At 43.7% G+C, this 25,536-nt stretch overlaps 1 protein-coding gene across 12 annotated transcripts in view; it reads right to left on the reverse strand.

Annotated features, from left to right (window-relative positions):
• The window catches only part of TRIP12 (thyroid hormone receptor interactor 12), a 146,014-nt gene that overhangs the window by 8,730 nt on the left and 111,748 nt on the right, over positions 1 to 25,536 (reverse strand). For 8 of the 12 annotated variants that reach the window (XM_077291184.1, XM_077291186.1, XM_077291187.1 and 5 more), the window contains 19 exons: positions 19,366 to 19,519; positions 17,146 to 17,374; positions 15,998 to 16,116; positions 15,607 to 15,811; positions 15,340 to 15,440; positions 14,112 to 14,286; positions 13,545 to 13,686; positions 12,995 to 13,186; positions 5,363 to 5,514; positions 4,874 to 5,031; positions 4,661 to 4,734; positions 4,209 to 4,408; positions 3,977 to 4,104; positions 3,574 to 3,725; positions 3,081 to 3,223; positions 2,643 to 2,799; positions 2,316 to 2,414; positions 403 to 517; positions 71 to 225 (listed from right to left, as the gene is read on the reverse strand). In XM_077291184.1, coding sequence (XP_077147299.1) covers positions 71 to 225; positions 403 to 517; positions 2,316 to 2,414; positions 2,643 to 2,799; positions 3,081 to 3,223; positions 3,574 to 3,725; positions 3,977 to 4,104; positions 4,209 to 4,408; positions 4,661 to 4,734; positions 4,874 to 5,031; positions 5,363 to 5,514; positions 12,995 to 13,186; positions 13,545 to 13,686; positions 14,112 to 14,286; positions 15,340 to 15,440; positions 15,607 to 15,811; positions 15,998 to 16,116; positions 17,146 to 17,374; positions 19,366 to 19,519 — 2,850 coding nt within the window. The remainder of the gene's footprint in view (positions 1 to 70; positions 226 to 402; positions 518 to 2,315; positions 2,415 to 2,642; positions 2,800 to 3,080; positions 3,224 to 3,573; positions 3,726 to 3,976; positions 4,105 to 4,208; positions 4,409 to 4,660; positions 4,735 to 4,873; positions 5,032 to 5,362; positions 5,515 to 12,994; positions 13,187 to 13,544; positions 13,687 to 14,111; positions 14,287 to 15,339; positions 15,441 to 15,606; positions 15,812 to 15,997; positions 16,117 to 17,145; positions 17,375 to 19,365; positions 19,520 to 25,536) is intronic. The other 4 variants (XM_077291188.1, XM_077291193.1, XM_077291190.1 and 1 more) reach the window with 1 other exon arrangement.

Below are 25,536 nucleotides of genomic sequence, written 5' to 3' on the forward strand. Positions count from 1 at the left end.
TATCAACAGGAGACCTGGATTACACGATGGCTTAGGTTTGCCCCACGGCTAGAGGCCAGTTAGCACTCACCAGTCTGAAGTCCATGATGGCTTTGGCCATTAGTTTCCCAAGAAAACGGAACTTCATTTTCACTTTAGCGATATGTGCTGGTTTAGCAGTCCGACCAAAGGGGAGAGCAAACAGACCCTGCATGTTGTGAATGTACTTGGTCCCTTCTTGGCTTCCTAAAAAAACAATTTTGTTTTAGAAGGTTTAGATTTAGAAGGTCTGCTACTAATCCCCTGGATCTATCAGGTCTCAAACTGAAAATAAACTCATACAATATGAAATCAGGGCACACCCCTCGTCCATCGATATAGCCCCAATATAATCTGAAAGAAAAAGAGGAATGTCCCACGTACCTTTAGGATTAGAGAGTGTGATTTCGTCACCTCTCCATAGGCCAAGATCAGCCCTTTGTAATTCCTGAGATACAAGTGCATAAAACTCCAAAGTGGGTCCCAATCCAGTTCCAACCTAAAAATGACAACCCACATGTCAAACTTGGGAAAAAAAAAAAAAAAAAAAAGTATAAAGCCACATAAACCTTCTAACAAGTCTGTAACAGACTGCTTCTCCTGGCACACACAATCATAAATCAAGAGAAAGGGAGCAAGGTTGTGGATTTTCCACGCTACGGATCAATAATGGAGATTCATATCGTGAGATGATGGTGCTGCGTTTTGTTTATAAATCATGGTTCATAATCAACATGTCTCAGTTATTCCAAACTTCTTCAGGAAAACCATGGTTATGTCCTGAAGAAGTTTGGAATAACTTTGAAACGCGTTGACTATAAACCGTAATTTATAAATAAATCGCAGCACCATCATCTCACCATTGTTGATCAGCAGCGTGGAAAATTCACAACCTTGCCCCCTTTCTCTTTCATTACAGGTTTGAAGACCCGGAGCTCTGCAGCAGCTGACTTTCTATGTTTTTATATGGTTGTGTGTTCGCTATGTTATCAGGTTAGCATGACCTTAATTGTTAATTATTTCTTTTACTAGGATAAGATCCAATTTTGCACTTTTTTGCACCTAGTTTCCTCAATAATCATAAGTCAGGCAGTGAATTAAAAATGTTGCTCCAGTGAAAACAAATCTATCCACAGAGTAGGTGATAAATTAGTGATCGGCGGGGGGGCACACTTTGGTGACACATACAGATCTGCAGATAGGGATTTCTTTTTTTTTATCCTAGACAGGAACTTTTATCCCAGTTACAGTGGCAGGTCCGACAGCAGAGAACACAGCCCTACTGCACATGAATGGAGTGCTTAAGGAGCATGCGCACTGCCGCTCTATTCTACAAGTGTCTTTTTTCTAAAAAAAAAAAGAAACACCACCACTAAAAACTCCAAAAATATGGTATTTAGATAATTAGCAATATATTTTATTAGGGAAACAGGTAAGGGTGACAAAAAGGAAAAGGAAGGGGTACAACAACTAGCACATGCCAGAAATGGACACTCAACAGAGCGTCCTCCCCTTGGACATTTCCTGGCTACAAACACGGGTAATATGCTATGTTAGCGTGTCAGGTATTCCATCCATTTATTTTTTCAGTGCTGGGTTTATATTAGGTTAGGCTAGGTGGCGATAGTGCAATAGATATGCTGTATATTATTTTTCCAGCCTCCCTTATTATTATATGTCCTGTTGAGCGTCCATTTCTGGCATGTGCTAGTTGTTGTACCCCTTCCTTTTCCTTTTTGTCACCCTTACCTGTTTCCCTAATAAAATATATTGCTAATTATCTAAATACCATATTTTTGGAGTTTTTAGTCGTGTTGTTTCTGTGTTTTGCATTAGTTGGCGACTGTCCTCAGTCTTATGTCCTTACTTATATTTATCACAGCATTATTATGATTGCATTTATAGTTAGAAATATTCTGTGATTTTTTCCTCATGAGGTGTGTTGACAAGTGTCTTTTTTCTGCTGATCGGTGTGGGTCCCAGCGGTCTGACCCCATCGATCAATAAGTCACCATCTGTCCAAAGGATTGTCCAGGATTTTAGAGCTGCTTTGCATCTTCAATTGATGCTTCATGATACTTTATTTGTGACTGCACTATGCACATATAAAATAGGGCAACACGGTGGCTCAGTGGTTAGCACTGTTGCCTTGCAGCGCTGGGGTCCTGGGCTCAAATCCCACCAAGGACATCTGCAAGGAGCTATATTCTCCCAGTGTTTGCGTGGGTTTCCCCCAGAACTGTGGAATTAATGGTGCTATAAATGCAAGCAAAATAGATAGAAAAGAGGTCACATACTTCATTCTCATACTGGATCTCCAGCATAGCTCGTGAGCTTCCTAGATCCTGCATCACAGATTCCGCTTGCTTCAGAAGCTCATCTCTATTCACAGTGCGCTAGAAGACAAATGACAGAGTGCTGTGTTCAGCAGCTGGAGAATCGCACATTAACCCCGCTCATGTTCTGCCTACAGTAGTGGTTGGGAAACTTCAAAGGACATTTCTAGCAGGACAGTAGCAAGTAGTAATACAATCGGCTCTAAAAATTATCAAGCGAGAGACTGGAGTGGTGTGATCTGTTTCTGTAACTGGAGTAAGTGCAATAGCCCGATCTCCAAATCTTACTTTTTTCCTGTCCAGTCTAGGGGCCACTCTGCTGTCCTGAGAATCTGACTGGTTTATTTCGGGGTTAGTGTCAAGCAGCCTCTGCATTGCCCGATCTCTGTCAAATGCAGTCACGTAGAACAACATTTGTCGTGTGTCAAACGGAAAGAAGAATGGGCTGAAAAGAAAATGAACATTTAACACATTTAGAAAGCATGGGCACAAACAAAACTCCAAAACTCAACTTATTGGCAGCAAAGAAGTGACAGTGGACAAAGCATCACTGAACAAACCAAATACATACATCCTAATGCATACCAGGATCACACCATTAAAAACTTGAGTCCTATTTCCAAATTCTATTACACATCATTAGAGTATACAAAGAAAAAAATGGAGTTTACGGAATGCAGAGAGCCACAATGACAGCACCATCTGAACAGCAATATAAAAACTTACCAGCTTTTCCCCAGCTCTGTTAACCAAGTGGGTATATTCCCTGTCATGATAACCAGAGGATCTTGCAGCTGTCTGTTTGCCTTTGCAGTCAATTTGCTATTGATAAACTCTGATGTGGGAATAATCTCTTTGCAGACAGCATTCTATGCGGAAACATAGTGTTAGTATCCTAATAATGTACCATAAAGAGCCCAACAAAGCTCCCACCAAAGTCAGTACTCGGGGGAATCACCTGGAAGAGTTTATCAACATTAAGAGAAACTGTGGTTCAAGAGAAATGGACTAATTACATTATTATATATATAATTATATTTCATCTCTCTCGAAACAGTATATTTGCACACACCCCTTTTTTTTAACCTTGTTCCATAGCTAGCCTGCTTAAAAAAAATAGTCCCCAATTATTACACTTCACAAAGAAGAGCTAGTTTAATAAAAAGCCCAGATAAGATAACCAAATGTAGACCTGAAAATTGACTGTAACGCTACTTACATCAAACAGGTAATACCAGTATCTGCTGATGGCATGAAGAACCCTTAGAAGAATCACAACATCAAGGGAGGGGTCATCAAAAGTGATATTTTCAGGTGGGGAGGAGATGAGGTAATAGTCTAAAGGATTAGCAATTTTTGGGCAAACTCCATCTGTATACAGAGAAAAAAATAAAAAAAGAAAACAGATTTTCTTTGTGAAAATTTCCATTAAAAAAAAAAAAAAAACATAAGGGGATTTTTCCCCCTACAAGAATATGATGATCAATATAATTTGGCAACGGTCACGTCCCATAGTTGTCATTTTCAAGAAATTTGCTGCTCTAGTTTTTAGAGCTGTCAGATAATGTGGATACAGAAAACAGTGCAATGTGCCCATTGTGAGATGTCAGCCGAAACCTTACCGTGCCACAGTTCATCATGTTTCTTTGAATTTCTAGGAGATGTTTTGGTTGGTGCAGTTTGGGCGCGGCCTCGCTTGCCACCTACTGTATCCTTGGTGCTCTCCTCCTCCTCTCTAACTGGTTTGTACCTGAAATTATCATATAATGCTGAGGTCGCTCTCTAATATGAAAGGAATGTAAAAAACAGATTTGTGTGTGCAGATTTCTTGGAATACCCCAAGGAGGCCCTTACCAGATAGTGTGGGTCTTGGTCCAGATACCAGCTCTTCCCAGAGGATTACTCTCATCATCTGTAGACTCTCTTTCCTCCTCTGTCTGTACGCTATACTGTCTCACGGCTTGGTACACTGTCATGTTGTAAGGAAGTAAGTGATCGCCTATGTAGAACTGCAGCCTGTGTCGCACATTCCCAGAATTCAGAAACTGAGCAGCCTGCCGAAGACAACACCAGACATTGTGTTACAGCTATGGCCTGCCTGACTGAACAGCGCAAAAGAGATTAATTGCATATATAGCAATCAGAAGGAATAATCCTAAACGCTACTAACTCACGAGGTCATTACAGATTCTGACAACTAGGAAACGTGGAGTATGAAATGGATGAAAGTCTGTCAGGAACTATGTACGACACAGACGTATACTTTTTATTGTAAATAGGTGATTCATGACTAATCGCACTCTTACCAATGATTCATCAATTTCTTCATCAGATCCATCATCATCACTGTCCTCGTCATCTTCTCGTACTCTGCCATAACCTAAAATTACAAAAAATAAATAAATGAATGAATGAAAGACTTTGTAATAAAGTGTCAAGTGAAATGAGCAAAACAAAAACCTAATGAAAGCATCCAAGAATCTTAGCCCTAAGTTCGAGTAAGAAACTCAAGTACTTGCCTCTAACCACCAGGTATCTCTCGATCGCTTGCACCAGAGCCAGGGGATCTATTTTCACAGGTCCACCTTTCCACTGCTTTACATTAGTGCATTCTGGATGTCTCTGTAGTTGACATTTCAGCTGATGAGTATTGAAAAACTTTAGTGCTTGAGACCCTCTGGCAATGAAGAGATAGAGATAAAATATATTATACCAACACAGAGGAGGAAAAAAAAAAAAAAAAAAAGTCTAAGACTATTCACACTGGCATCATGGTTTATGTCTGCACAGGAGCCACAATGGGAATCATGGATGTGTCGCAGTGACATAACTAGGTCTCAATCCTGGTCATCAAATTAAATGTCAGAGTCTTAATTACTACATTGTTAAGGTGCAGAACAAGATAATTTAACAAGATTGAAAGTGATGAAGGTTTAATAGTTTTACCCCACACACAGATGATTGAATGGAAAATGCAGTCATTTACAAATCCTTAAAGTGCTACCTACCTGCTCCCTGTACCATTACCGCTTGGAAAGTCATGCACTTTGACTGGGAACTGCTCCATCTGGCTGAGGCAGTTATTCATCTTGTGTACCAGTGCCAGCAAATGCCCATTTTCTGTCATCTCTATCCTTCCCAGCGGCTCTTCTCCTGGAAGCTGTAATGTATAGCAAAAAACATCAATGCTCTCTCTGCAACACCCAGAACCACTGTGTACAGTAACAGCGGTGTAGGACGGACTAGCGACTGTACAAGGTAGATTGGAAACCCGCATTGCAGAACTAAGAGGAGCAAAGATAGATAATATAGAGGGTTTGCACAAACGATAATGAGTTTCTTGACTTAAAGAGTTATTCCTATCTCAGCAAGTTGACAGCTCCCCACAGGATGCAGAATACTGAGGGTCAGAGCTGGGACCCTCACTGATGCAGGGAAGGTGGTGAAATGCATTGCACTTGGCCATCTCAGGCAGTTCTACAGACACAGACTGGAGCATTTCAGTCTCTGGATCGGAATAACACTAAATATATTTCTTATAAATTCCGACTTCTCATACAATGTGGTATGGCATTACTTGTTTCATGTAATATTGTGTTCTTCCTTTGCTGCCATCAGTCTACTGTTGAGCTTAAAGTTTGTCCGGTCATGATGACCTCTGCTTATAGTGCTAGGCTTCGGCCGGCAGATGTCAGCAGTTAGAACAGCATTCTAGTGCACAGCTCCCATCAGCCACTGCCAGGTATTGTTCATCCGCTCCTATCCTCTAGGACAGGATCTGTTCTGCAGTGTCTGCTACACAATAAAAAGGAGCTGCACACTGCAACTCCACTCAATGCAGTGGCGTACCGCCAGTGGCGGCAGGCCATGCGACTGCTATGGGGGTCCCGCCGGAGTCTGACCACAACAGCAGTGCCAGGGGCGGACATACTGCATATGTGCAGTGGATGCAACGGGGCCCAGAGCCTCTGGGGGGGCCCCTGCAGGGCAGCTAATAATGAGGGCAATCTGGCCGAGGGGCCCCTGGCCAGATTGCCCTCATGCGCGGCGGGGCAAGGAGAGATCCCTGCAGCTCCACTGCCTACAAGAGAAAATGGCAGCAGAGCTGCAGCGATCCGTCCTGCTTCCTGTCTCACACAGCAGTCAGCAGCGCGGCTGGATGACATCATTCAGCGCCGCGGCCAGTTTGCCAGTGAGAGGAAGCTGCCAATGACGGTGATGCTGTGGCTGCGGGAGAGTGTGCAGAGAGGTGCTGTCTGGTGTGTGTGTGTGTGTGTGAGCTTAGCGCTGCGGGAGAACGTGCAGAGGTGAATGGTGCTGTGTGTTTAGGTGGAGGAGAGGGCAATGATGGGGGTGGTGGTGGAGAAAGCAATGATAGGAGTGGTGGAAAGGGCAATAATGGGGATAGTGGGGGAGGAAATCATGGAGGTGGTGGAATGGGCAATGATGGTGGTGGTGGAAAGGGCAATGATGGGGATGGCGGGGGAAGAGGAAATCATTGAGGTGGTGGAATCGGCAATGATGGGGGTGGTGGGGGAGAAGGCAATGATGGTGGCAGTGGAAAGGACAATGATGGGGTGATGGGAGAGAGGGCAATGATGGGGGTGAATGGGGAGAAAGCAATGATGGAGGTGGTGGGGGAGGATGAAATGATGGAGGTGGTGGAATGGGCAGTGATGGGGTGGTGAGGGAAAAGGCAATGATGGAGGTGGTGGAATGGCCAATGATGGGGGAGAAGGCAATGATGGGGCGAGGGAGAGGACAATAATGGGATGCGGGGGGGAGGAGGACAATGAGGAGTGTGGGGGATTGGGAAGGGAGATTTATAATGGATTTAGCAACAGAGGGAGGTGGAGTAAGATGTTATTTTCGCTTATTTTTTAACACAGTCCCTTAGTATACTCACTTATTAACTTATGTAAAGCACAGTCCCTTAGTGTATAGTGTACTCGCTTATTCTGTATAGCACCATCCTTCAGTATATAGAATAGCCACTTTATGTATAGCACAGTCCCTTAGTACACTGCTCAAAAAAATAAAGGGAACACTAAAATCCCACATCCTAGATATCACTGAATGAAATATTCCAGTTGTAAATCTTTATTCATTACATAGTGGAATATGTTGAGAACAATAAAACCTAAAAATTATCAACGTAAATCACTAATATCCCATGGAGGTCTGGAGTTGGAATGATGCTCAAAATCAAAGTGGAAAATGAAATCACAGGCTGATCAACTTCAGTGGAAATGCCTCAAGACAAGGAAATGATGCTCAGCAGTGTGTGTGGCCTCCACGTAACTGTATGATCTCCCTACAACGCCTGGGCATGCTCCTGATGAGGCGGCAGATGGTCTCCTGAGGGATCTCCTCCCAGACATGGACTAAAGCATCCGCCAACTCCTGGACAGTTTGTGGTGCAACGGGACGTTGGTGGATGGTGCGAGACATGATGTCCCAGATGTGTTCAATCTGATTCAGATCTGGGGAATGGGCGGGCCAGTCCATAGCTTCAATGCCTTCATCTTGCAGGAACTGCTGACACACTCCAGCCACATGAGGTCGGGCATTGTCCTGCATTAGGAGGAACCCAGGGCCCACCGCACCAGCATATGGTCTAACAAGGGGTCTGAGGATCTCATCTTGGTACCTAATAGCAGTCAGGCTACCTCTGGCGAGCACATGGAGGGCAGTGTGGCCCTCCAAAGAAATGCCACCCCACACCATTACTGACCCACTGCCAAATCGGTCATGCTGAAGGATGTTGCAGGCAGCAGAACGCTCTCCAAGGCGTCTCCAGACTCTGTCACGTCTGTCACATGTGCTCAGCGTGAACCTGCTTTCATCTGTGAAGAGCACAGGGTGCCAGTGGTGAATTTGCCAATCCTGGTGTTCTGTGGCAAATGCCAAGCGTCCAGCACGGTGTTGGGCAGTGAGCACAACCCCCATCGGTGGACGTCGGGCACTCAGACTATTCCTCATGGAGTCGGTTTCTAACCGTTTGAGCAGACACATGTACACTTGTGGGCTGGTGGAGGTCATTTTGCAGGGCTCTGGCAGTGCTCCTCCTGTTCCTCCTTGCACAAAGGCTGAGGTAGCGGTCCCCTTCACATCTCCTGGTCTACTGGCCTGTCTCCTGGTAGTGCCTCCAGCCTCTGGACACTACGCTGACAGACATCAAACCTTCTTGCCACAGCTCGCATTGATGTGTCATCCTGGATGAGCTGCACTACCTGAGCCACTTGTGTGGGTTGTAGAGTCCGTCTCATGCTACCACGAGTGTGAAAGCACAACCAACATTCAAAAGTGACCAAAACATCAGCAAGAAAGCATTGGTACTGAGATGTGGTCTGTGGTCGCCACATGCAGAAACACTCCTTTATTGAGTGTGTCTTGATAATTGACAATTTCCATCTGTTGTCTATTCCATTTGAACAACAGCATGTGAAATTGATTTTCAAACAGTGTTGCTTCCTAAGTGACAGTTTGATTTCACAGAAGTTTGATTTAGTTGGAGTTATATTCTGTTCAAGTGTTCCCTTTATTTTGATCAGTGTATATAGTGTACTCACTTATTATGTATAGCACAGTCCCTTAGTATATAGTGTACTCGCTTATTATGTATAGCGCCATCCTTCGGTATATAGTGTAGTCACTTTTTATGTATAGCACAGTCCCTTAGTATATAGTGTACTCACTTATGTATAGTACAATCCCTTAATATATAGTGTACTCACTTATGTATAGCACAGTCCCTTAGTATATAGTGTACTCGCTTATTATGTATAGCGCCATCCTTCAGTATATGGTGTAGTCACTTTTTATGTATAGCACAGTTCCTTAGTATATACCGTATTTTTCGGACTGTAAGACGCACCGGACCATAAGACGCACCCCAAAATGGCAGAAAAAAGATTTTTATAAGATGGGGGTCCGTCTTATTGTCCGAATTTAAGGTATCTTACCTGAGGGCTGGCGGTGGTACAGCAGGGTCACAAGAGGCATGGTCCCTTCCTCAGGATAGGTCCGGTGTCGGCAGTGCTGATGTTCGGTGTGGGCTGTGGGGAGTGCACCTTAGCAGGGTCCCTTCCTCAGGAAGTTTGCCGACACCACCGATAAACCCATGATTCACCCGGCTCTGCTCTCCGTGGACACCGAGCCGCGGCGTCGCCACACCTGAGGAAGGGATCCTGTTCAGGTGCACGCCGTACCGCCCCTCAGCATCACCGCACCTCTGCAGCCGCCACACCACACCACTACTGCAACCAACCGTTAAGCCTGTGTTCGAACTACAAGACACCCGGCCCCCCCAATTTTCCGCACAATTTTTTTTGGGGAAAAAGTGCATCTTATAGTCCGAAAAATACGGTAGTGCACTCACATATATAGCACAGTCCCTTAGTATATAGTGTACTCACTTATGTATAACACCATCCCTTATTACATACCATCCTCTAGTTATATATGGTGCTGTCCCTTAGCTTCCTCTGCTGTTATGTACAGTAATGTCTCTTACATAGTGTATTCTTGTTATTTTTGTTATTCTAAACTGCCTCGACTTGGTCTTCTCCCGGCTTTGCACAGCGGACGATTTCACAAACTCCCCTCTCACGCTCTCTGACCACAACCTTCTTTCATTCTCTATCAAGAACTGCCATCCCGCTCAGGTCACCCCTACTTTCCACACTTATAGAAACATACAGATCATTAACAGCCAGAAACTTATGAAGAACTTCCAGTCCTCATTGGCCCCTATCTCGTCCATCCCATGTCCTGATATTGCACTGAAGCATTACAATGAAACCCTGCAAAGTGCCCTGGATGAAATTGCACCTCCTATACATAGCAACTCGGCACAGACGGCGACAACCATGGCACACACTGCAAACACGTTTCCTGCAGCGGTGCTCTAGGTGCACCGAGCGTCTGTGGAGAAAATCTAATCTACCCGAAGATTTTATCCATTATAAGTTCATGCTTAAAACATACAACTCAGCCCTTCACATTTCCAAATAAACCTATTTTAACACCCTCATCACCTCGCCTTCCAATAACCCTAAACGTCTCTGACACTTTTCATTCCCTACTCAACCCAAGTGTGCAGGCCCCAACCACGGATCTCCTCGCTGACGATCTGGCCAATTACTTCAAAGGAAAAATTGACCACATCCGACAGGAAATTATCTCCCAATCCCTTCATACCATGCACTGTCCTCCCTCCCCCACTGCATCTAGTTCACTCTCTGACTTTGAACCAGTTACAGAAGAAGTAATCAGGCTCCTTGCATCTTCTCGCCCAACCACTTGCGCCAGTGTCCCCATTCCGTCACATCTCCTCCAGTCCCTTTCCCCGGCTGTCACCTCTCACCTAACAAAAATATTCAACCTCTCCCGCTCTTCCGGTATTTTTCCCTCCTCATTTAAGCATGCCATCATACATCCATTACTTAAAAAACCATCACTCGATCAAAACTGTCCTGCAAATTATAGACCTGTCTCCAATCTTCCCTTCATTTCTAAACTCCTTGAACGCCTGGTCCACTCCCGTCTTACCCGCTATCTCTCAGATAACTCTCTTCTCAATCCTCTTGAATCTGGTTTCCGCTCTTTACACTCTACTGAAACTGCCCTCACTAAAGTCTCTAATGACCTACTAACAGCTAAATCTAATGGTCACTACTCCATGCTAACTCTCTTGGATCTCTCCGCAGCATTCGATACTGTGGATCATCAGCTCCTCCTCACGATGCTACACTCCATCGGCCTCAAGGACACCGTTCTCTCCTGGTTCTCCTCCTATCTCTGCCCACTCCCTCACTATCTTTTGCTGGTTCCTCCTCCTCTCACCTTCCCCTTACTGTGGGGTTCCTCAAGGATCAGTCCTAGCCCCCCCCCCCTTCTCTTTGTATACCGCCCCTATTGGACAAACAATCAGTAGATTTGGTTTCCAGTACCATCTCCATGATTCCGAGCTTTCCTTCACCCCCCACATCCAATCACTGGCTCGCTCTTCTTATCTGCATCTCAAAAACATTTCTAGAATTCGCCCTTTTCTTACTTTCGACTCTGCAAAAACTCTTACTGTCTCATTCATTCATTCTCGTCTGGACTATTGTAACTCTCTACTACTCGGCCTCCCTCTTACCAAACTCTCCCCCCTCCAATCTGTCCTGAATGCTGCTGCCAGGATTATATTCCTCATCAACCGTTACACTGATGCCTCTACCCTGTGCCAGTCATTACAATGGTTACTCATCCACTCCAGAATCTAGTACAAAACCATTACCCTCATCCACAAAGCACTCCATGGCTCAGCACCACCCTACATCTCCTCTCTGGTCTCAGTCTACCACTCTGCCTGTGCCCTCCGCTCCGCTAATGACCTCAGGTTAGCATCCTCAATAATCAGAACCTCCCACTCCAGTCTCCAAGACTTTACACGTGCTGCGTCAATTCTTTGGAATGCACTACCCAGGTTAATACGATTAATCCCCACAGTTTTAAGCGTGCCCTAAAAACGCATTTGTTCAGCCTGGCCTACCGCCTCAACGCATTAACCTAACTATCCCTGTGTGGCCCATGCAAAAAGAAAAAAAAAACAAAACACATAATCAGGTTCCTCGCATCGTGTTCTCATACACTTTATGCAGTTAATAGCCCTCTGTGTCTGTACTGTTACATACTTAGGCAGTTAACTGGTTCATGCAGCTTTACATGAACACCCGAGCCTTACACTATGGCTGATCCAAATAACTAAAGCAATTGTTACCATCCACCTCTCGTGTCTCCCCTTTTCCTCATAGTTTGTAAGCTTGTGAGCAGGGCCCTCATTCCTCCTGGTATCTATTTTGAACTGTGATTTTTGTTATACTGTAATTTCTATTGTCTGTACAAATCCCCTCTATTTGTAAAGCGCTGCGGAATATGTTGGCGCTATATAAATAAAATTATTATTATTATTTATTATTCACAGCGCCCTCTTTTATTACATAGTCCGCTCTCTTGTTAGATATAAAATGGTGGCTGCTGATGGAGGAGCCGGTGACCAGACTACAGTCCATCTTCTCCTCCACACATACATACATACATATATATATATATATCTGCTGCCATCACTCTGTGCCTGGCTCCCCCTAACTCCTCCTCTCTAGGACTGCACTGCTCCCGGCTGAACTCTCTGGCTGGATTTGCATAAGGATGCCACGCTTCCTGGCTGACGTAGCTTTTCAGCCAGAGAGAGCAGTGTATGCTGGGCCCGGCCGGAGGTGGTTGCACATGTGAGGGCGGCTACCGGCTGTTGGAGGCGGAGAGTGAGGCGCTGAGGCTGTGTGGAGACGCAAGACTGTGAGCTGGGCCCGGCGATTAATTTTTATTTTATTTTTTATTTTTTTTTTTTTTGGGGGGGGGGCATTCAGACTTTTGCTATGGGGCCCCATGATTTCTATGTACGCCCCCGGCTCAATGTGTTTATACCCGGCTACTGAAGCTTAGGTCATCAATATCGTGTGACCAGACAACTTAGAAATACAGGATCACATATGTTGACAACTACAGCAATCTAGGTATGTTGTCAAACAGTTAATCTCCAACAACCATTCTCTACATTCATTGGGTGCAATAACTGAATTTTTGTGACATACCGGAGAACCAAAGAAGACATGCAGGAATCTTTTTAGTCGAATATCTCTGCTAACAGCATCTTTTTCACTCTTAGAAGTCAAGTAGAGAAGTAGTTGTTTCACAAAACCACTGTGCTGGATTTCAAAGGAAGAAACATCCGACTCGGAGACAATGCTCCGGATTTCTACAAGGCATTCAACGCCACCATCCACCTGGGAAAAGAAGAAAATAATAGTTCCTTCCATTTACAGTAGTAAAAGCACAAAGTTATAACACCTGTATCTACACGATTTTGAACAGCTGGAAAATCACCTCGTTCACGTCTGTCATGTGTCAGATCCCTGCTTTTGATGAGGGCTCACACGCCGGACCAGCATCTTTCCAGCACGTAACGGCTAATCTAATCCTGACTGACCAGGACCTTCCATGTCCTTGTTAATATAGTTCTGCATAAAATGTGTGGCTGGCCACAGCATCCCCACAGCAGAACAATGGTGATTTAGGACAAGGTACATATAAATTTACATAAAGCTGTCAGGTTTCATTTATAGAAGAGTTTGGTTTTGGCACCTGAAGGTTGAGCTGCTCTGTAGCATTGCAGAGTCTCTGAAGTACATTTAATGCAGGATTGCTGCCATCTATATTCTCGGAGCTGAAATATCGTTCCACAAACTTGTGCGCCTGCTCCTTGATCCATCCGCGAATTCGCTCTCTATAAAGAATGTTGGGAGGAAAAAACCCAAAACAATTACCCAAATCCAGCAAAGGAAATTTATATAACTAAAAACACATTGGGCTTGGTACATCAATAACGCTTTTGTACACTCTGGCCTTGATGATATGTGCTGGAATCAGGAGCAACAAAGGAGTAGCGTGCACCCATGCGTGCGCCTCGCCACAAATTCTACTCCAGTCCCTGTTGAAGTAAGATTTGTGGGGCAGCAAATGCCACCTCTCATCCTGAATTTGATAAGCAGCAGTCACTGAGCCCCCATCCTGCGCCCACTTTATCGGGAGTGTGGCATGAAAAGATCAATTTGCATCATTTTAGTGCAGCGATGCTGCGACTTTTCAAAGCCCAATGTATTTCCAGTCTGAGGACATCTTGCATCACAATACTGTGAAAGATTATTGTACCTGTTGTTTGAGATGGTATCCTTGGAAGCCGTTCTTGCCAAGCCACTAACTCCTGCCGTCCGTGCTGGCTCGATATTGTTGCTATTTGACTGTGTGCTCAATCTGCCCCAGGTTTTTGGATTTAAGCTTGCCAGAAATGAGGATTTTGGGGACTGTGTGGCTGTTGGGCTTTTTGCTAAAATGATCAGAAGACACCATGAAAAGTTAGCTTCAGTGAAAATTTTAAAAAATAAGGTTTAGTCAACTGCTTAAAAGGGAACCAGTCATGTTCCCTAAAGCTATTAACCTGCAGACATAGGGTTATTCTGAAGGTTAATAGTCCGATGTTGTCAGCAGTTGCACTGAAAATGCAATTACCAGGTGAAAATAAACGTTATTCCGCCCAGGAGCTGCCAGCTCCAAGTCATAGATGCATGCCTGGAGTGGCGACAGTCACCGCTGGGTACACCGTGAACAGCGGCTGTTAACGCACCCCAGCACTTTGATAAGACAGCTCATTCTGCACAGATATGATGTAGAGCGAGTCGCCATGTGTAGAGGGGCCGATCACTATACCGCGACTGAGGCTGCTCTGGCACGGCTATAACTGAAAGCCGGCGGCTCCTGGCAGGAATAACGTTCATTGCCTCTCGGTATCTGTACCTTCAGTCCGGTGATCAGACACTTAACGCTATTAACCTGCCGATTGGCTCTATATCTGCCGGTCACTAGCATTTGGGGATAGGGCAGGTTCCTATTACAGGGTTATTTTCTCCCATCTTCAGCTTCATGTTGCCAATGGGGTAGTGTGCTTCTGAAGATTGACAGTACAAGGCCTGCGGCACGACTCCGCTTTAGTTTGCATTCAGTATGGGAGGGCGCATAGTTCCTAGGCAGCTTTGCATCTACAGCATTGGAGGAGCACTGAACCTGGTGAGATCCAGTGATCCGCCCAACTTCAGAGCAGAACTTGTAAAGATCTATTAGAAAGGGCCTGCAAGCGTGCGCTCCTGAGCTAGGAAGCCAGGACAAGCAGTAAACAATACAATTAAAAATCCTTTCACTCTTGAGAATGGAGAAGATTTTTAACAAGAGGCAAGTTGCAAAGCACTTTGTGATATTTTTGATTCAACTTTTTAAAAGGGTAAAATTGCAAATTTACTTTTAGTTTTGCCAATTGAAATTAAATAAATAAATAAATAATGCACCAAGACTGGCATTTTTACCAAAGATCAAAAATAAGCAGTACCTTGATTGTCTGCTTTGTCTTCATCCCTTGGCGGAGAGTATTTTGGCCTCCTTGGCCCACGTTTTGGCATCCTTTTCCTCTTCAAAACATCACTGAGACGACTACAGCACACAACAGAATAATAGATTACTAGACATACAATGAAAGCCACAGTTCTCTAACCATTTTCATTTACTGCCATACATGCCATGGAATAAAATACTGCTCCTCTCCATGCTATAAACCATTTGTACAGACATTTTACACATTGCGTCTGAACTTTCTCACCCTTGTGGGCTAAGGTCTAAGGAGTCATCTCTGTGCTGCAGGCTTGGAGAGCCGAGGTCCGCTGCTGCATTTCCAGATGCAGTGCCAGTTCCAGTGTTGATAGTTGCTGCACTTGCAAGGGATCCAGACCCATTGGTGCAGACCTTTGGTAGACTTGTTAAAAGGGTTTCTGACTCAGCCAAGTTCTTTACTTGATGCATGACACCTTGGAGTAGATGGAAAGAAAGCTTAATACACCAATATGAAAATAAAAAGGGGGAAGAAAGCTATACACACAAAATGCTAACAAGCTGAAATGTGTTCATATAACAAAGTTTCCTTGTCGTCTGATCTAGCTGACATCTGAAATTACACACTCAAACAATAAAAAGTTCCAATGAAGCAAAATTACCTTCTCTCCTAAAGTACACGCTGAATATATCTGGCAATTTCTGCATCAATATCTCAGCCATCTGAAGAGCTCCGACCACTATTTTGAGGTCCTGACTTGACAACATGGATGCAATGTGACTAGAGTAAAAAGGAGAGTAGACAAACAAAATTTAGCGATAGACCGATTTCCAAGCAAGAAATACATGTTCAAATATCTAATAAAATGATAAAGTTGCATTCTGAATTTTTTTTTTTTAAACACCCGCTTAAAAAGGGAATCTGACCAGACCAGACCAGATGAGAACCCATGAGTACCGCATGATGTATGAGAAGAGATCAGATTCCAGTGATGTGTCAGTTATTTCACTAAACAGCCTTGCTCACACCATTGATTGGCAGCTTTATGCCTATGCACAGTACACACAGAAAGCTGCCAAGTAGACTCATGCTGATAGGATTTTATAAAAATTACAGCAATTAGCCCAGTAAGTAACACATTGCTGGAATCAGGGTGTCTGTCTCTAGACCATGCTGCTCTCAGATTAGAGATGAAAAAAACCTGGTGACAGATTCCTCATAAAGAGAAGCATAAATAACCATGAAATTTGGACTATTCATGATTGATGTCCTTCAAGTAAACAAAACCACTGGTTGGGTGCCTAGGTATCCATCAGCCACGTGCTTTGCAGGTATACAACTGTGGAGGGGGTAATCAGGGGGATGGAGCCAAACGTCATTGGCCATCTAATTAAATCCAGAAACAATATGAACTCACACTTAGGGTATGTGCACACGATGCAGATTTAGTGCAGAATTGGTACAGAACTGCAGCCGATTTTTCTGCTGCAGAAACGCTGCAGAACTGCACTGTGATTTACAGTACAATGTAAATCAATGTGAAAAAAAAAAAGCTGTGCACATGGTGCAGAAAAATCTGCGCAGAAACGCTGCAGATTTCAAAGAAGTGCATGTCACTTTTGTGCATTTCTGCAGCGTTTCTGCACCCCTCCATGATAAAAATCTGCACAAAAAACGCACCTGCGGATTCTGCCAGGAGATGCAGATTTAGTGCAGAAAATTCTGCACCACATTTCCTACGTGTGCACATAGCCTTAAAGCATTTTTTAGAGGCTAAAAAAATAAATAAAAAGGTGATAGAAGTCATACCTGGACACGGCATGGTTTTTTAAAACATCTTTTAGGAGCTCAGCATCAGCAAAATAAATTATCCTAAGGATTGCTCTAAGGCACTTGTGTCTGACGGCGGGTCCCGCCGAAGAGCTATACACTTCATAAAGCACTCCAAACAAGGTCTTAATAAAAGACTTCGCCAGCTCAGGGTCCTCTTTCATCAACTGCGCCCTGGCATCATCTCTTTTTAGCTCAGAATGACCACCTAGGATTACAAAGGGGAAAAAAGTCAGAAACTGACTGACAAAAGGCAAAACCGTGTTCAGAACCCCCACATGGTTGAAAAAAAAAAAAAAAAAAAAAGTTATAATATATATATATATATATATATATATATATATATATATATATATATATATATATATATATATATATATATATATATATATATATATATATATATATATATATATATATATATACACACACACACGCAGATCATTTCATATAAAATCACAAAGACTAAAAGCAGAAATCTGTTTACTAAGCAAGAAACACAGAATGTAGACCATTTCGGACACATCCCCCACTCCTCCTTAGGTCACACACAGAGGGCTGTTTTTTCACAGATGTTAAAAAAACTAAATGGGGTGCTTTTCATCAGTGTTTTGGATTACATTTTCAGAAGAGTATCTGTTTCTGCAATCAGTGTTTATTCTGAGATTCTCTTAAAAAAAAAAAAAAAAAATTTTAAAATACCGGTATGTATTTTTTTAAACATTCTAGTAAATAAGAAAACAATGTGAACAGATGGCATTCGTGTGAGGTTTGAGTCCATTCATAGACTTTCATTGATGGCTTCGCACTCAAGAGTGATCAAAAATGGAAATATTCTTGTGATTCTTCTGGTAACACCCATTCCACAAAAAACCCAGACACATAAGAATAGCGTCAAACTAGAATGAGTATATGTGCAATATCCAGGAAAATCCCTGACAATATATACGGGTTTCATGTACGTCTTATTGCGGCCTTCAATGCATACATTGTGGGCTAAATATTTTTGCAATTATTTTCCATAAAAATAGTTGCACTTTTTTGGTCTAAATTGCTGACTGCTGAATGAATTTACTGAGAATTCGTCTGTCAGCTCCATACGAGGCGAGAGGAGGTAGCGAAGGGTCTGTGCACACATTGCGATTTCTTAGACTACCTATTGGGCTCTTAATACCTAAATTTGCACAAAATATTTTTCCTCCCGCAATGCCTAGTTTACAAAATCTAAGTAAGGCATGTTTTACACTGCCTCTTGGCTAGTACAGGGAAAGCTGTAGGAAGACTTTTCTCGTGTGACATATTCCTTTTTTTAAAAAACAAAACAAAATGGGTCTGATCCATCAAGAGTCTTGAAAAGATGGGCTGGAGTGGCGTGCATCTCGCCACAAATCCTAATCCAGTCAGGGTTGCCAACTTGACTTTTTATTCTTTCTGGACAACTTATAAAAAAAAAAATTAGATAGAACATTTTTTTATGGCAACATTGGAGAACCACAATAAAATCGTGATAAGTGATAAATGACTACAGCCCATAATTCTGATATGAAGCTGCATTTACTATAAACTGTAAAATGATAATTACAGTCAAAATCTGAAGAAATTTCTTAATTTTAGAAAAAAAACAAAAAACACAAGGATGCTTTTGATTTTTTTTGTTTAGGGACAGAAAAAAAAAGTGCCCTATTTTTATTTTTTTTTTTATACAGACTGTCATGCAATTTCTGGACGGTTGGCAACGCTGACTCCAGTCCTTGCTGGAGTAAACGTTGTGGCATGGGGGATGCTACCACTAGTCATAACTTTGACAAGTGGAAGTTTTAATGCTTTAATGGAAGTTTTCAGCTCACTTTGTTAAACCTGGATGAAAATGGCGTGAGAAAGCCAAAAGTCGCTACCTTTGAGTGCAGCCGCCAGTTGCGCAAAAATTATGTGCATTTTCAAAGCTTTGCACATCAGAATACTGATTGAACAAACCATAAACCGCTCTCTTGAAAACACAAACAGTCAAATCAAAATCATTGAAAATACAAAGCCAGAAAAATAAAATGACTAAATATTTGAACACTTGACATTTGTGGTATACAAAGTGTAACTAATGAAAACCTGTGTGTAACTAAAAAGAGAGAAGAGCAGGCGCACCCAACTCCATCACACAGACAAACCTCAATGAGCCCATGAGCCATGGTATGGGGTACTTACTAGTGTTAGCATTGGCTAAAGGGTTAGGTTTTCTCTGAATGGCGCGTGCCGTTCCGGTATCCTCGTTGATTTGCTGCATAGAATTAAAATCAATAGTATAAACACGCCCCAGTGTAGACAAACTTATTTCATCCTCACCAACCTGATGGGCTGCCTGAGAACACAGATATAAAACAGAGAGATAATCCTTGAATAGAAAACACATAACTTCATCACGCACAATGCAACCGTGTTTTGTCTTCTCGAGGTGATCAAAAGGTCTTCATAATACTATGGCGCAAAAAGGGGTCTGCAGTTAAAGGGGTTTTGTATTATTAGACACCCCCCTGCTTAACCAATTCAGGGTCCCATAATAAAAAAAAAAAAAAGGAGTTGGCGTTGACCCTCCAAGAGCTATGAATCATGACTCCAATATTCATCTAATCTGTAGCTCCGACCTGCTGCCTAATAATTACTGATATGGCAGCAGCATTTTCGTAAGATCAATGTCTTGCCATCTCCTGAGCACTTTACATGGCGGAAGATTGACGGCTGGTAATAGATAAACATCATTCTCTCAGAGAGTGGAAGATTGCAAAATGAAACAAATAATGACAAATTGGTCTTCAAGAAGTTTTTTTTGTAAGAGCAAAAATCAGTGAAAACAAAAATTGAAGTGCTAGTAGCGATGGGATTAGATAGTAGCGTTATATCATGCCTGTAACTAATATCTCTGGACACCCCCTAAAGAGGACAAAACATGGTCTATTGTTATTTATGCTGCTGAACACACACAGTCATGCAGAAACATGGCGGCATTCAGAGGAGTGGTGTAGAGTCACTCACACAGGCATTTATCCAGGAAAAGGCATTGCTGAGGATTTATGGCACACAAGCCACTGCTGAAAATGTCACAGAGGGAACAAGTCAGGACTCCGACTACAGAAACTAGTGGTATTACTGTAAAGGTCCTAGTGCAACAACAGAAGGCACACCTGTAATAATCTGACGGGCCAGCACCGAGGAATCAAGCTACAGCCAACGGGCACACCTTCAGTATTCTACATCAGTATTTGGGGGTCAATTTTATTACACTTACAAGTGGATACAGGAAAGGGAGAAGGGAAAAGGAGAGAGGTAAGTTTGTCTTTAAATGAAGTGAATGAGGGATGAAGTACCAGAGGAGGGGGAAGAAGAAAGGGGGGGGGACTTCCAAATGTAGCTCTTACATTGGTACCATGACGAAATGTGTACATCACATTGGCCAAAAATCAATAGATCAGGAAAATTACATTGAGCTAACAAAATAAGAAACAATAACATTCTTAACCCCTTAGTGACAGAGCCAATTTTTACAATTCTGACCACTGTCACTTTATGAGGTTATAACTCTGGAACACTTTAACGGATCCCGCTGATTTCGAGACTGTTTTTTTCGTGACATATTGTACTTCATGTTAGTGGTAACAATTCTTCGATATTACTTGTGATTATGAAAAAAATGGAAATGTGGCAAAAAAAATTAATTTTGCAATTTAAAAAAACTTTAAATTTTTATGCCCTTAAATCAGAGAGCTATGTCACACAAAATAGTTAATAAATAATATTTCCCACATGTCTACTTTACAGCAGCATAATTTTGGAAACAACATTTTTTTTGGTAGGAAGTTATAAGGGTTAAAAGTTGACCAGCGATTTCTCATTTTTACAACAAAATTTACAAAACCATTTTTTTTTTTTTTTTTTTAGGGACCGCATCACATTTAAAGTCACTTTGAGGGGTGTATATGACAGAAAATACCCAAACTTGACACCATTCTAAAAACTGCACCTCTCAAGGTGCTCAAAACCACAGTCAAGAAGTTTATTAACCCTTTACGTGCTTCACAGGAACTGAAAATATGTGGAAGGAAAAAAAATGAACATTTAACTTTTTTTTGCAAACATTTTACTTCAGAACCAATTTTTTTTATTTTCACAAGTGTAAAAAGAGAAAACGAACCACAAAATTTGTTGTGCAATTTCTCCTGAATACGCAGATACCCCAATATGTGGGGGTAAACCACTGTTTAGGCGCACGGCAAAGCTTGGAAGAGAAGGAGCGCCATTTGACTTTTTCAATGCAGAATTGGCTGGAATTGAGCTAGGATGCCATGTCGCGTTTGGAGAGCCGCTGATGTGCCTAAACAGTGGAAACCCCCCACAAGTAACACCATTTTGGAAACTAGACCACTTAAGGAACTTATCTAGATGTGTTGTGAGCACCTTCAACCCCCAGGTGCTTCACAGAAGTTTATAACGCAGAGGAGCGAAGGAAACCACTTCCATTGTCATCACCAATTTTCCTCAGAACACTCCTAGCAAAACGAATGGAATGAGGGGATGAGTGAACAAGTGCGCAAGCTCCCTGTTGAAGGGCCACGGCCTTGTCTTAAGGGAGAATCACCAAACTTCTGGAATATTCCAGGATCATCCTCAAAAAGAATATCTTCTGGGCTGGAAATGAGGAAAAATCTTGTCTAAGTTTAGCTGCCAGCCCAGGAGAGAGAGGGTATCGCAAGAGATATATAGACGACTCAGCGCAGGGATGGAAGAGCGGCTAGAAAGTCGACCAGATAGGGCAGGACAACCACGCCTCTAGGGTGCAAGAGGAACATGACAGCCCCATAACCCTTGCGAACACTCTGGGTGCGGTAGCAAGGCCGAAGGACAAGGTTGTGATTTGAAAATGCTGTTCGCGAAAGGGAAAGTGAAGGAATTTTGTAGAGGGAAAAACATAGGAATGTTAAGGTAAGCATCCCAAATGTCGGTGGATGCCAGAAACTCCCCCTTTTCAAGTTGAAGTAATGGCTGAGCGGGGGAACTCCATCCGAAGAAGGGGGACCTTGTCAAGCTTGGTAGAAGTTTGAGGTTCAGGGTCGGTCTTACTTTTCGGTCCCCATTTTGGAACCAAGATCCCTTAGATCTAGACCGTCCTGGACAACTGATCCATTGCTGGTTGGGTCTATAGGAGATCAAAATAGTTAAGGTCTCTGACCAAGAGACCATTGCTCTAGCAACACATGCGGCGGCTAAGGGAGGGTAGAGCGCTGAACTTGAGGCCGCAAGATGAAACAAACTAGATTTGCTATCTGACAGTCGGTTGTATTTTTAAATTGATGGTCCATCGGGTAGGGATACTGGTAGGTATACCACAGGAGATTCTACCCGGTTAATATGCCAAGTGGCAGAATGCGCGGCTGCATGCAGAAGGAGGAAAAACCTCTCTTACTATTGCCGCTCTCTTTTGACTGTTTGGAGTTAAAATGATGAACCCTCGATCCACCATCCTCTTAACAGGGAAGTGGAAAGGGATCGTCGGCCTTCATGCATCATCTGCTAAATAGTGGTGATGCAGAGGGGGTGTTCGGACACCAAAAAAAGGAGCCTCTGTACATCCACAGAGTTAAGGTACCTGGGTGGACAGGGCTGGTTGTCCGGCGTTAGGCCTGGCTGTAGAAGAGGATACATGGAGACGACACTCCGTGTGCTCGTCTATTGATGGTGTGGGGAGATCGATGCCCTTTAAAAGGACCCGTCGCCCTTAAGAATCAGACCAGGCATGGCATCTCACATCTTAGGGAGGGAGCACCCCGCGTGTTTGCATATTGGCTGAAAAAGAATACCGCGCTTGCAGAGGTTTCTGTCCAGTGGATCGCTTGTCCGGGTGAATGGCAGATGCTCTGCGAGGGAGTTTAGGGTCCTCATAAGGGACACTGCGTGATCTAGAGTAGAACCAAAGTCCCCGTCAATGTACAGATTGGTTAATGATAGAAATAAGTGAATCCATCCTATTCTGAAGATCTGGTGAGTCCAGGACCAAGGCAATACCCAATCCATATTCAGAGACTTGTTCTCAGCAAATCATTGGTGAGGGATCAGGAAATGAAACTTCCGTTTTCTAGGCGCGTGTACGTTTATAGAATACTTGCGCCCCCTGCTAGCCGACGGCTTTAAGACCAGGAAATACTGGTCATGTGCCTTTAAGACCAGGTAATACTGGTCATGTGCCTTTAAGACCGGGGAATACTGGGGTCATGTGCTTTTAAGACTAGGAATACTGGTCATGCGCCTTTAAGACCAGAGAATACTGGTCATGTGCCTTTAAGACCGGGGAATACTGGTCATGTGGCAGGAAATACTGGTCATGTTAAGTACAGGGGGAAGATGCAGGGGAAGAGTGCAGTACTTCCTTACCCGGATGCAGAGTCGGTGTGCCTCTTAAATACAAAACCATCGCGCGTGTGTGTGTGTGTGTTGGCAGGGTGGACCAAGATGGCCACCAGAGTTGCAGAGGTGGTAAACTCTCGCAGAGAGTGAGAGGCGCCAATTCGGGGGCGGGGCCGCAGACGTGATGTGGGCGGAGCCTCGAGACTTCCATGAATAGGCCCCAAGCCGGGGCCTAAATTTCTGCAGCCAGTGTGAGCAATACCAGCGTTGCTGAGGGAAGCAGCGCCAGAAAAGGTGGGCGGAGCCGCCTTAGCGCGCCATAGTGCGGGTGCAGCTTCTGGGATGCGGACTACACATCGGCCGAAGCTGGGGGCTAAATTTTTGCAGCCGGCCGGAGTGTTATCTCAGGGAGGTGGGCCACAGGGAAGCTTGTCAGCATGTGAATATCCCACTGCAGAGACTATCGCTGACTGGATCCACTCACCATCGGTACGCGTCCCGGCATGGAGCCGCCGCGGATGACTGGGTTTCAGCGCCGAGAAAAGCGCGCGCACTCTACTATTGTGCTGCAGGTCAGGTATTGCAGCGTGGACGGTGCAGAGATAGAGGGATAAACCTCAATCCATCATCCCTTTGTTAGGGAGGTGGAGAGGAACAATCCGCCTCCTTGTGCCATCCGCTTTCACAGTGGTGGGACAGTGGGGGCTACTTGGACACCATAGAGAGGGGCCTCTGTACATCCATGGAGTTCAGCCCCAGGACAGGGCCAGTTGTCTGGCTATAGGCCTGGCTCCAGGAGAGGATACATGGAGGCGACACTCCATGTGGTCGCCTGTTGCTGGTGTGGGGAGATCGGGGCCGTGAAGGAACCGTCGCCCCTGAAGTGAGCTCAGGCATGGCTTCCCACGTCGCAGGAAAGGGTACGGGGAGGTATACTCGCCGTGCTCGCCTGTTGATGGTTCGGGGGAGATCGGAACCTTGAAAGGAACCGTCGCCCCCTTCACTCCGTTAATTACAAAATAAAAATTTACAGAAAAGTAAAAAATAAAATAAAAACGTTGGGGTCTGAACCAGACCCGTGTGCCTCCTACGGACACTAAGCAAGAACTGGTTAGCTGAGAGCCTGCAGGAGGGTGTATACTGCAGGGGAGGAGCTGAGAGCCAGCAGGAGGGTGTATACTGCAGGGGAGGAGCTGAGAGCCAGCAGGAGGGTGTATACTGCAGGGGAGGAGCTGAGAGCCAGCAGGAGGGTGTATACTGCAGGGGAGGAGAGAACTGTCCTTGTATCACTTGGTGTCAGCCTCCTAGTGGCAGCAGGATAACACCACGGTGGTCTGTGTCCCCCAATGAGGCGAAGGAGAAATAACACACATAGCTCTTCTACATGCACATTAACAGTCCACTCACACTATCGGGTTTAAAGAAAAATGTGTTTTTTTTACATTTCTTTATTTAAATCACATAAAAGACAACAGACCAAAGACACGGAATGTGCTACAACCATTGGCAACAAATCAACATTCATAAAGTTTGCGATATATGGAATATTAATTCGAAATCGGGATCATTATTCACAACCCATAATCTGAACAACAATCAGTCCTATTCTCATGCAGGAGAGTGAGACAATATTATCTCACTTGTCGTCCGTGTACTGTCCGCATACAATTTTTAATTTTTTTTTTTGCTTTAACTCAGCAGCTATTAATCTTTTATAGGACCATGTACAGATTCCAACACTACAAAATTGTAATGTATCCGTAATAACCAGATGTCACTCTGATGATACGTACGGCATACAGTTTTTTTCTCAAGCTGTCAGATTTCTGAGTGAAGTCGTAGCATGCCGAATACAGAGGAGAAAAAAAATACACAGATCTGCACAACCTCATTGAATAACATTGGTCTAAGTGCAGTCTGATTTTTAAGTGGATTGCACGCATTCAATATATAAGCCAGTGTGATGGAGACACACAGCTCTTC

The sequence above is a fragment of the Ranitomeya variabilis genome, chromosome 2 (genome assembly GCF_051348905.1).
Source record: "Ranitomeya variabilis isolate aRanVar5 chromosome 2, aRanVar5.hap1, whole genome shotgun sequence".
In the NCBI taxonomy this organism is placed as follows: Eukaryota; Metazoa; Chordata; class Amphibia; order Anura; family Dendrobatidae; genus Ranitomeya; species Ranitomeya variabilis.